A 12,665-nucleotide genomic window follows, 5' to 3' on the forward strand; every position below is an offset into this window, starting at 1 on the left:
TGATATGGTACATGGAAGGTCAATGCTACATGTCACTCCAGTGTTTGTTGATAAGGACTGACAGATAAGCTGGGCAGTGGTGGCACAGGTCTTTAATCCCAGCACTTGGGAGGTAGAAACAGTGGAATTTCTCAGTTGGATACTAGTCTGGTCCACAAAGTGAGTCCAGGATAGCCAGGGCTATGTAGAGAAACCTTGTTTCAAACAAACAAACAAACAAACAAACACAAAAGAATTGACAGGTAGTACAGTTCTTTTGTGTACCTTGGTCTGTTATAAGACTGGACTTTCTTGTCCTTGAAAGTTTGCTGAAACTTTTTAACACAGGCTCTCCTTACTAGAGTCTTTTTTGTGTATATATGTGTACTGTGGAGGGTGTGTGTAGGTGAGACGTGTAAATATGTGCATGCATGTGGATGCCAGAGGCTAGCATTCAATATCTTTCTCGATTGCTCTCCATCGTATTTTGGGGTCAGGGTCTCTCACTGACCCTGCATTCACTGAATTCAGCTAGATTAGCTAGCCAATAAACCGCAGGGATTCTCCTATTTCTACTTTTATAATCAGTAGGGTTATAGATGTACCCCATTGTGCTGAACTCAGGTCTTCATGCTTTCACAGCAAGAATTTTTCTGAACTGAGCCATCTGCCCAGCACTTTGTGGGATGGTAGAAATGTCTTGTAGCAAGCTCTCCACACACAGCAATTGAGCATTTAAGATGTGGCTAATCACTTAACTTTTAAATTTAATGTGTGGGGCTGGAAAGCATGGCTCACTAGAGACACTTGACATGCAGGTGTGGTGATCTGTGTTCGGTCTCTGGAACCCTGTGAGTCTTGCACAGCTGCTGCGAGTTCATGAGACAGTGATGCTGTCATGCCTAGAAGCCAGCATTTCATAGCACCCTTCTCCGCCCTCCAGGTCTTACATTGTTTCTTCTTCTGTGTGTTCTCTGAGCCTTTGAGAGATAATAACAAATGTCCTGTTTAGGGCTGAGTACCGAGCAGTTACTTATTCTCAGTACTCTGAGGATTTTGAGTCTGCAGTAACTGTTGCTGACTATAAAGAGGGTCTTCTCTGGGGAAGATTTCTTTCTTTCTTTTTTTTCTTGACTAGTGTGTCAAAGATTGAGTACTGTTCAGAGGGACGATACCATAGATGGAATAGACATTGATTTCTAAAAGACTCTTTTAGGATAGTCAGTGAATATACCACTTTTCTTTGTCTTTTATGTGCCATGATTATCTTTTTTAATAGTGATCAACACAGATAGCTCTTTTATCTTGGAGTATAGTGAAGAAGATAAAATATAATAATAAATTTTAAATGTGCTATGTGTTATTAGAAAAACTGTATAGTACAGATTGAGTTACAGAAAGTCTTACAGCAAAACATTTGGTCTTGCTTGGGAAAATGTTTCACTTTGTAGAATAGCTGGAAGTAAAATTCCATGCACTTAGCTGCATGACCTAACTTCTAGTTAGTCACATCTGTCTAGTTAGACAAAGAGAGGAAGGAGAAGAAGGGCAAAGAGAGAGGGTCCGGAGAAAGAGAGAAGGGGGACTGGTAAGAAGTGGAGGGTGAGAGGGGAGACAGAGAAATGTGAGCCTGGCTTTTGTAATTATATGCCCATCAAGCACGATGGCTACTCTGACAGACCCTGATGCCCTGCAAACCTGCTTGTAATCACTTATTACTCCCAGGGGAACAGGGTTGTTTATTGATATTTTACTTATTTTTATTTTGTGCAGGCTCTCATGTAGCACAGGCTGACTTTTCCTCTCCCAAGGATTAAGTTACCTTACATTAAAATAGCAACACCAGCTAGCTTTTAACTTTATGTGGGCAAAGATGGACTTGAACTTCTGATCCTTTTAAGTCTACCTCCCGAGCTCTGGGATTACAAGCTTGTGTCACTATTCCCAGTTTATATGGTGCAAAGAATGGACCAGGGCATGGTACATGCAAGCCATCTACTAGCTGAGCTCCCCTTCCTTGTCCTGCTGAGCTTTAAGACCTTGTACATAGATGACCATGCCACCTGTAAGGACAGTTTTGTTTTGTTTTTGTTTTTGTTTTTGTTTTTTTGTAGTATGCCTTGTTGTTTCGTTATTGCATTAGTGAAGACTTCTAGTCTAATGCCAAAACTTCCAAGACTGGGGAATCACTTTACCTTCTTTCACGGCTTAGTGGGAAAAAGCTTCATGTTCTCGTCATTGATTATGATAGCTGAGGGGGGTCTTTGAAGATATTCTTTATCAAGTCGAAAAGGTTCTTTCTATTCCTAGTTTAGTGAAACTGTCTATGACTGTGTGTTGGATTTTGTCATAGGCCTTTTCTGCAGTTGTTGACATGACCATGTGATTTTTTTTTTCTGTAGTCTATTGATTTGATGGGTTACATTAATTGATCTTTGTATGTTGACTCTGTCACATCACACTTAGTTGTGGTATATAATTCTTTTTATATGTTGTTGGATTTAGTTGACTGTTATTTTGCTATAGATATTTTAGTCTGTATTCACTGAAGATAGCTCTCTGTTCATTGTAATGTCCTTGTGTGGTTAGGCATTAAGGTAATGATGACCTGAAAGGATAAATTGTGAAGTATCCCTTTCCTTTCTGTCCTCTGAGAGAAATTATGAAGTGTTTGAGTAATTTCTTTCTTAAATGTTTAGAGGAATTTGCCAGTACATTCATATGTGTTTGGAGCTTTCTCTTTTGGAAGGATCTTAACTATTGTTTGGGTTTCTTTAATAGATTATGGCCTTTAAATTGTTTGTTTCTTCTTGTGTGAGTGTTGGTGGACGATGTCTTTCATGGAATTGGTCCATTTCACCTGGTTATCAATTTTGTGGGCACAGAGTTCCTCATGACATTCATTTATTATCCTCACATATCTTTGGAATCTGCAGTGATGCGCCCTCTTGTTTTTAATATAATTGTTCCTCTCAAGTTTACAGTTTCACCTTCTGTGGTTCGTGTGTTTTGTGGTCAATGAGAAGGATAATTCCAATAGTAGCTACATTGTTATGGCTATTATATTTTCTTAATTATTGTTTTTTCCCTAGTCATTGTTGTTTTTTCTTTTTATAAAAGTTTATTTATTTATTCACTTTACATCCTAATCGTAGCCCTCTCTCTCCTTTCCTTCCAGTCTCATCTTCCCCCTTTTGCCCCCGCCCCTAAAATATTATTTTTAACTTATTTCTGTGTCTGGCTTTTAAATTAAACTTCATCATATGAATGTATCTGTAGAGGAAAGTCTGGCGTAGTTAGAATGTGGTACCCTCTGCAGTATTAAGTGTCTGGAGACTCTTGGAATGCATTTCCCCATTAGTATTGGGGCTACTGCATTAGTAGTAGTGTCTTTCTTTCTGTTTAGTTTATTTATTTTATTTTTATTTACTTGTATGTCTGCGTAAGTGTATATGGGTGCCTGTGAAGGCCAGAAGAGGGCATTGGATTCATAATGGAGCTGGAGGTACAAGTGGTTGTGCCGCTCCTGACATGGATTCTGGGAACTGAGCTCAGGTCTTCTTTAACTGTTGGGCATTTCCCTGCTCACTTCCTTATGGCCTTGTCCTGGTTAGCCTGGCTAGAATTTTATCAGAATATTTAAGGGAACAACATTTGTTTGTGCTCATTTTCTTTATTGACTTCTTGTTTTTAATTTTACTGTTTTCTTCTCAAATTTTATTTTTTCCTATGTTTACTCTATATTTAATTGAAGGTGGAAGCTTAGGTGGTTGATTTTAGAGCTTTTTGGACATTCAGATCATGGATATCAGTCCCATAACATTCAGAACATTGTTTTCAGTGCATGGCACACAGTTTGCTAAGTTCTGTTTTTATTTAAAAATACTTCAAAGTACTTTTATAGTTTTTTTGAGAGTTCTACTTTGCCTTTTGTGTGGAAAGAAATATGTAATATACTATCCAAGTACTATATGAGTTTTGAACTTTCTTTTTTAGTTTAATTTTGTTGCAGTCTGAGATCAAATACTATATGATTACTCTTTCTTTTCTACTTCTGCTATCTTCTCTCCCTTCCTCCCCTCTCTTCTATCCCATTGTGTGATTCTGGGGTCTTGCAAATGCTAGGCAGCATTCTATCAGTGTCTGCACTTCCAGCTAAGTACTGCTTTAAATTTGGGAAGGTGTTTATGATCTACAAGTTAGTCTAACATGGTGAACATTCCACATGAGCTTGAAAAGAATATATTCTGTTGTGGCATGAAATCATCTCGACGATTGTGTTTCCGTTCAGTTGAGTGTTGGTGGTGCTGAGCTCTCCCATATCTTTACCATATTCTGTCTGCTGGACCTGTCTGTTTCCAGTGGTGGGTGTGTTGGAATCTCTGAGGAAACGAGGCTTTATCCAGTTGCCCTTGTAGTTCTGTCAGCTTTGCCTCATGTGTTGACTCTCATTGCTCTGTTAGGGCTGCTGAGACTTTGCCATAGATGGATAGGATTGTTGCATTGTTGTAGGGAATTGACCTCTGTGTCATTGATAAACTTGTGCTTGTGAACAAGGTGTTATCTGTTAGATAGACTCATGGAAGAGTAAGAGAAATAGAATTTACTTTTTACACACTCACTCGTTTTCTAGTGTTCTTTTATTTCCTTTATTTAATCCAAATTTCTGACCTGTACAAATTTTCTTCTCGCTAAAGAATTTCTCTGAAGCTATCTTGGAAGGCATGTAGATAATGTAGTCTTTCTATTGTTGTTGTTATTATTATATTCCAGGAGTACCCTCAGTTCTAACAAATATACCTCCAGAAATTGCCAAATGTTCCCTTGGTGTCTGTGTGTGTTATTATTCTGGTTAATTGATAAAATTGGGTGGAGTCTATAAGAAATTTAAATTTCTATTTTAAAATTAATTTTTGAGAGTGCTTTCCTCTAGGCACTGTTTGAGTGACTTATCTATAGCCACCTCCAGAGGAGTTTTAGAAGCTCTCCTGTGGTGAAGTGAGGAACTGGACAGAAGCAGAGGCACAGTAAATTCCCAAGGAGTGGGAGTGGACCAAGCAGAGAAAGGGGGCTTAAACAGCAACACCATATGAAGGCGGAAGGGTTTATGCCACATAGTGTGGACTTCTTTGGCTCACTTGCGTAGCATGTGCTTTCTCCTTGAAAGTTCTATGTAGTTCTATGTAGAACTACATAGAACTTCGTGCATTGTATGTCTCATTAGCATCTTAAATCTCTGCTCAGAGGTGTGTGTACTGTAGTGAGTCCCAGCTCACCTTCAGCTGTTAGAGTGCTTTTGTACCTGTCCCAGGAGCTCTATCCTGTTCTAGATGCCTTCCATTGGGGTTCCCAGCCTTCTTCTTGGCCTGCAGTTTTCTTACAGTTCAATTTATAACCTTTGGGGAGCATCTTTCTGGCCTTACCGTATGCTCTCCTCTGTTGCCTTAGTGCTCATCTGCTAAACAAGTACTTGTACTAGTTCATGTTTTTGTTTTTTCAGCACTACTAGCCTTTGATTTAAAGCTGTGTAGTAAATGTCCTCATAAACGTGATAGTGATGTTACATATACACTATATATGTTACATATTAAAACGATATTCTTTGTATTGTAGAGTTTTTATTATAAATAATGTGTAGAAAAAATAGTTCAAGGCTAAAATTAATACACTTAGTACTTGGTGTAATTTGGGGGATTTGTGGCTGTATACTACTAAACATGCTTATGTTTGTGTTAATAGGAATCTAGACATAGGCATAGATACAGTGTTTACATAAGCTCTGTTGGCCAGCATTTCCTGAAATTTTATGTAGGCTTATGTAATAAAACTCAAATGTATAAAACTAACTTCCTCCTTTCCTCCAGTGTACCTTGCATACTGCTGACAAAGCTTCCTTATCAATTAATGAATGTTATCATTCCATTACTTAGAGTCCACTTTTGACTCCCAGCTCCTTACAGATGTTTAAGCCACCGCTGCTGTGGGCGGTACAAGAGTCTTCATACTTAAGTGTGAATAGCTAATGCTTTCAGCAACTGTTTGGACCTTATACTTTTGTTGTCACGTTGCTTTAACTCTATGTTCTTCTACTCTCACATAGTTCATATGAAGACACTTTTGTTGTTGTTGTTTCTGGGTTTTTTTTTTTTTTTTTTTTTTTTTTTTTCTATTGTGACCAAATACCAGGCAAGAAGCAGCTTACAGAAATAAGCTGCTCATATTATTGGCTCATATTTTGAGTGGGTACAGTTGATCAAGAAGGCGATGGTGTGGTGGCAGATAGCTCCATGGTGGCAGGAGTGTGCACGTGGAACCGCCTCACCTCCCTACATAGAGCAGAACAGAAACAGAGAGCCTACGGGAAGTGGGGCTGGCCTAATAAAACTTCCAAGACCTTCCCCCAGTGACCTACTTCCAGCAAGATTCCCCTCCTAGAAGTTCCACAACCTTGAACAGTAACAGGAGACATTTCACACTCAGACAACGATGGCACTCAGCAGTCAGTTTCTATCTGAGAAATGAAGGAAGGAAGACTGCACTGTTTTCTGTATCTGAAACCACTTCACCTTTCCTCCCTTTTTATCCAGGTAGGTCTGTCCAATTTTCAGTCTTCTAAGAAAGAAACAAAGTACAACAGAGTAATAGGACTTCTGAGCTTCATAGCCAACTTTCCCTACCACCCCCCCCTTTTTTTTTTTTTGAAACAGCTTTTCACTCTGTAATCTAGGGTATCTTGGAACTCAGTAAGTTGCTTAGACAGATATTGAACTCATGACGTTGTTGCTGCCATGGCTGCTGAAGTTACAGGTGACATGAGTTGTCATGCCAAGCTCTATAACCAATTTTTTAAAAATTAATTTATTTAATTTTATTTTATATGCATTAGCGTGAAGGTGTCAGATCCCTTGGAACTGGAGATACAGACAGTTGTGAGCTGTCATGTGGGTGCTGGGAATTGAATCCAGGTTCTTTGGAAGAGAAGACAGTGCTCTTAACTACTGACCCATCTCCCCAGCCCCAATCTTTAACCAATTTTTGAGGAAACAATTGATTCCAGGATATCTGCCTTCCCTCTACCCACTCTGTGACTGAGCTTTGTGTGCTGTTTTCTTTCACTCACTGAGTTCTAAGGCAGACTAGCAGTTGACAGTGTGTCCACCATCAGTGAGCTGTGCCAGCATGCAAGGAGCCAAGTGTTGCTTCAGACACTTAAACAGGACTTCCTCTTGTCGGAATGTATTGTGGGAGTTGCCACATTTGATATTTTTAGAAACCACTTGACAACTAGATGAATATAGCTTGGTTTGGGCCCCTGGAATTTAGAGATGGTTCTAGACTATGTTTTTTATCTGATTATCTAAAATGAATTCCAAAAGTCAGTGAGTGATGAATATACAGCATAAGAACAGAGTTAGGTGTTGAGACAGGAACCTTAGGGTTGCAGTAAAATCCTTCGCTCATTGAAAACACATTTGCCCCATTGTATGATCCAGGATGTTTTTGTGCATAAATGTGGTAAAAGCAAAAGTAGCACAAGAGAAAGAAATGTTTAATTTCCATTTGATTTAAAAATAATTATGCTTTTAGAAAAATGTATAATGCAATATTTTAAAACAGATTTACTAAAAATATTAAGGGAATATTAAGGGAGTCTCTGTGTGTGTGTGTGTGTGTGTGCACACAGACACGTCACAGCTTGTCTGTGGAGGTCAGAGGGCAACTTGCTGGAGCTCTCCTAAGTGGGTTTCAGGAATTGAATTCAGCTGCCTTTACCCAAAGAGCCATCTTGCCAGCCCAAAGGAATCCTTATTAAACAGTCAAGCACACTGTTTTCTAAACCCAAGGGAGACATGCCACTTGCTGCCACACTGCCCTTAGCCCAGACCTATCTCTTCATGGTTATGAAGGAGAGTAGATTTTAGGAAGAGGCTTTAAGTAGATGTTTAACCTCAGGCTCTTCTGTTTACTTTGGCTATGGCTCTAACGAGTCAGCTGAAAGAAAACGAAAAGAAGAAACCTGGTGGGGGTCAGTGCAGAGTGGAGTAATAGAAAGTAAGGCGGTGTGGGTGGGGCCCTCCTGGCTGCAGAGCACTGAGATCCTGCGTGGATATTTCTCTGGTCTTCCCAGTTACTCTGCCTGTGACTGCTATGGGTGGCTTCGCAGCTTCCAGCAGAGGACTATGGTGGCTGCCTTGTTTCTTGCCCATGGCTTACTTGGTGTGACTTTTCTATCTCTAGAGTGCAGTTGGGGCTGCTTAGTGTTGAGCCTCTAGCACAGTGAGTGGTTCTCAACCTGTGGGTTGTGACCCTTTCGAGTGTGGCGGTCACCCCTTTCACAGGGGTCTTCTAAGACCACAGGAAAACACAGATGTTTATATTATGATTCACAACAGTAGCAAAATTACAGTTATGAAATAGCAATGAAAATGTTACGGTTGAGGAACTGTATTAGAGGGTTGCAGCATTGGGAAGATTGAGGACCACTGGTCTAGAATGTACGTTTCCCTTGTCTCTCTGAAAGACCTGCTTTTAAAAATACTTTTCTGAGGAGTTTTACTATTGTACTCTGAGGAGCTATAAGCTGGTGGGATGTGCCCCTGGCCACCCTAGCGTCCAGAGCTTTGGTTTATGTTGACCTTCTTTGCTAAGGAGTCCTTCCTGTCATGTTACTTCATACTGCAATAGATCATCTCCAGAAACTGTCCCCCTGCCCCTGCCTTTAGCACCTGCGGGACTCAACATCAGCCAACTATCTTGCTTATAATATTATAGCCCATGAGACAAATTCAACAACTTAGGCATGTTTTGTTTCATTTACAAAATGGAGTGTATGTTTGTTTGTTTGTTTGCTTTCTTTCTTTTTCAACATGTAAAAGGCTGAGTGGTGACTCTTTTCACCAGCTTGGCTTCTCACCCTCCCAGGGACCCTCACAGGGTCAGGCATTTGAATTTGTAATCCTCAGAGAAACACATTAAAATTCTGTTACAAATGTAGTGTAATTGAAGATATGTATAGTGTAATTGAAGGAGCATGAATGATTAGTAATCCTTGAGTAACATGTAAAACTCATTCATAATTCAGGGTAGTTGGAGCTACTGAGATCAACTTATTAATATTCCTCAGTTATTTGCCCTCACAAATAGAAAGCTTGTATTTATTTTGCACCAACATCTATACACACATTGCATACTCAAATTAAAGATGACTAGAAAACACATTTGTAGTCATAGATAAGCTTCTGAAGAAGCTTATGTCAGAAAAAAAGAGGGCTTTTGAAGACAACCCCAATTTGTTTAGAATTATTCTATAACAAGAACTCATGTTCAGACAAATTGTGATGAAAGCCGTTAGTCCTTTCTAACTGAATAGCCAGTCATTTATTTTAAGTGAGGCAACTCTCTGGAATAGGCTTTTTTTTTTTTTTTTTTTTTTTTTTGCGATGGTCAGTTCTGGGAGTGAGGTCAGTGTGCTCTCCTTGCATGTGTTTGAGAGCCCGGGTTCTGAGAGCACCACCATCCCTGCTCTCCTCACCTCTGGGCTTCTGAGAGTCATTATGGCTGTATGCGTCTGGTTCTCCTCTACTAGTCCCTTTCCTCTGGTTCTTTTGTGAGAAGCAAAGGGAGGAAGAGGAAGTGAAGACTATAATGTCTTCCAGAGCAAACTTCCACTTTTAGTCTTGAATTATTTCTGCACAGTATGATTGTATAGCAAATGGTTTTCTGAAGTCTGTTCTTTAAGTCCCTGTTGAATTTACCCTCATCTTTTTGATAGATTTGATGTATATAAATTTTTCTTTTCATATTTAGGAGCCTCCAAAAACTGTGGAATCCTTTGCGTCCATGTTGAGACACTCTCCACTGACACAGATGGGGCCTGCCAAGGACAGACTGGTCATTGGACGGATCTTTCATATTGTGGAGGATGATCTATACATAGATTTTGGTGGCAAGTTTCACTGTGTATGTAAAAGACCAAATGTGGATGGCGAGTAAGTAGAATTGTTCCTAAGTGACTTTAAAGTGTTCATAGGGGTAGGGAAATGACTATCAGTAAGTTGCTTTTTCTGCCATCATAAGGACTGGTGTTCTAACCCTGGATCCCCACAAAAGCCAGGCGTGGTGCCATGCACCTGTAATCCTAGTGCCAGGGAGGCAGAGACAGGTGCATTTCTAGGGTTCCCTGACCAGCCTAGCCTACCTGGAGGAGCTTGAGGCCAATGAAAGACCTGATCTCAAAAAAGAATATAAGATTGACAGTGTCTAAGAAATGACGTCCAAGCTTGGCAGTGGTGGTGTGCTCCTTTAATCCCAGAATTTGAGAGGTAGAGGCAAGTGGATCTCTGTGACTGAGGCCAGCCTGGTCTACAGAAAGAGTTCTAGGATAGACAGGGCTACAAAGATAAACAAAACTAACAAACAAAAGAAATGACACCCAATGTTGAGATGTTGACTTCTGGTCTCCATACACATGTGAATGCATACTTCTGCCCATTTATGTGTCTGTGTGTGCGTGTGCACCATATTCATAAAAGTTGATGTACCTTAAAGGAGTTTTGAACACAGGTGGTTTTTTAAAAATTAACATTGTTCTTTGATAATTTCAGACATACATATGATACATTTTGATTTTTCTTACCTCCTTTCCATCCCTATTAACACACTCCTTCCTGCTGGACCCTTGCTCAGGTAGATGACTTTTGGTTTTGTTGTGTGACTCACTTAAGTTTAACCAGGACCTTCTATATAACTAGTGTATATTAATTACACATTGGAGCCTGGGAAGGTCACCAGTGGGTCCACACTGCAGGAAATGACTTCTCCCCTCCCTGAATCTGATGTAGCAAATAGTTATTACTGAAATCTTAAGGGGGAGCAGAGGTGGATATATGTCCTCTAAAGCTGCTCCTCAGACATCCTAAATTTTGTGGGTAGAAGCAGTAGCATTTTTCATTAATAGAAGGTATATCTGTAACAGAGAAAGTCTCTTGTCTCCGTTTATATCATCTTGCTGTGGCAAATCAGGTATTACAGTCAGCTTTGCTGCTACCTTTCAGTACATAGTTCCCTGTTCAGTCAAACTTATTGTAACTTCCAAATACCTGAGACCGTTTTTTGGAGACAACCTGAGTAGCCTTGGCTGTCCTGGACTTCCTTTGTGGCCTTGAACTCACAGAGATCTGCCTGCCTCTGCTCCCGAGTGCTGCGTTTGCAGGCGAGCACCACACTTGGCTCTGGCTCTAGTTAAAGCATGGTCTAGTTAAGTTGCCTGGAACTTGTAGCAGCCCTCCTGACCCTGCCTCTCCTGAGTGCTAGGAGTATAGGTGTATAAGGATGGAATTTTGTTAATATTTTTTCATGGATAATTCTATATGAATAGTGGTTTCATTTAATTAAAATTTTACAACATCTGTTTTGCCATTATTTCATTTTCTTAAACATAATATTTCAGAATGTCTTCAGCATGTCTTGAATAGAAAATTTCAGAATTACAGAATTGATTCTTATTCCTTATTTACTAAATGGCAAATTTTTAAGTGTCAACATAGTATGTTTTGAATTTCTTTCTAGTGTAGCTTTAAATGGTTACATGTTAAAATCTGTTGCACTATTTATTAAATCTTAAAATTTCATGTAAAACTGTCCACACACCACACTAGTAGTCATTCTTACAGGAATGAGTGCGCACGTAGCCCGACCTCCATCTCTGTCTGTGTTTGAGTGAATGGGAGGAGCCGTTCACGGTGCTTTTGCAAATAAGATGTCTAGTTTTTAGAGCTTCTTCCTTCTTTCTGTATTGAAGAGTTGAATGTGTGCGTGTCTTGGTTTTGTAGTCACCTGCAGTAGCTGTCTCTCCGCTCTTGCTTCCACAGAGCCTCTGTCCAATAACCAGTTACTACCTCCAGAAATATCTACTTAACTTCCCAAGTACCTGCAAAGATCATGACAAGGGTTGATAGGCTAATTTGTGTCTTCACCTGTTAACTCAGTCATACTCCTGGACTCCTCAGTGTGCCAGAACTATTGACAGAGCAAGTGAAAACCACCATTCTCTATACTTGTGAAATAAAGATTCCATCTAAGATGGGAAAGAGGGATACATGTATCAATTAGTTTAAAATAGTACTAACTCTACAAGCAGAAAGGGATAATATGGCGAAAAATGCAGAAGAGTAGAAAATAACAGCAGTGAGAAAAGGCCTGTGTTCACAGCCTGTGTTGACGGAGATGTGAAAATGCCTTCAGAGGACCTTGTTACAAAGGACAGACAGAAACGGTTGCTTAAACTCTGTTCCCAGTTCTGTGGACTGGAGTAATATATCTAAGTGTGCCCCAAGTTCAGTTCAGTCACTGTGCCCTGGAGGGTTTGATTCTTCTGCGGCCTACAGTAGGTAACATGCTTTAGAAGAGAGAGACTGTTCGGAGAGACTGTCTTGGTCCAGCTTTTACTGTGTCGTGAGGCCTTCTACTATCCCCCGAGCATTAGGTCTCTTGCTCCATGTGTGTAGGAATGTTCTTTCTAGAAGTCTGTAGTTCACTGTAGGTCTACATATGTGTCTGCCACTTTGAAAGTACAGTAGGAAAGTGTGCGGCCTGTGTAGTTGCTGCTTCAGCCCTGTTTCATTACTGTTTGTATGCAAAACACTTGGGTGGGAGCTTTCCAGCAGTGGCCTGACCTTTGTCACTCT

General features: G+C 40.1%; 1 protein-coding gene across 1 annotated transcript in view; it reads left to right on the plus strand.

Annotated features, from left to right (window-relative positions):
• The window catches only part of Mrps28 (mitochondrial ribosomal protein S28), a 109,055-nt gene that overhangs the window by 13,857 nt on the left and 82,533 nt on the right, over nt 1–12,665 (plus strand). The window contains exon 2 of the mRNA XM_021632365.2: nt 9,787–9,968. Coding sequence (XP_021488040.1) covers nt 9,787–9,968 — 182 coding nt within the window. The remainder of the gene's footprint in view (nt 1–9,786; nt 9,969–12,665) is intronic.

The sequence above is a fragment of the Meriones unguiculatus genome, chromosome 6 (assembly GCF_030254825.1).
Source record: "Meriones unguiculatus strain TT.TT164.6M chromosome 6, Bangor_MerUng_6.1, whole genome shotgun sequence".
In the NCBI taxonomy this organism is placed as follows: domain Eukaryota; kingdom Metazoa; phylum Chordata; class Mammalia; order Rodentia; family Muridae; genus Meriones; species Meriones unguiculatus.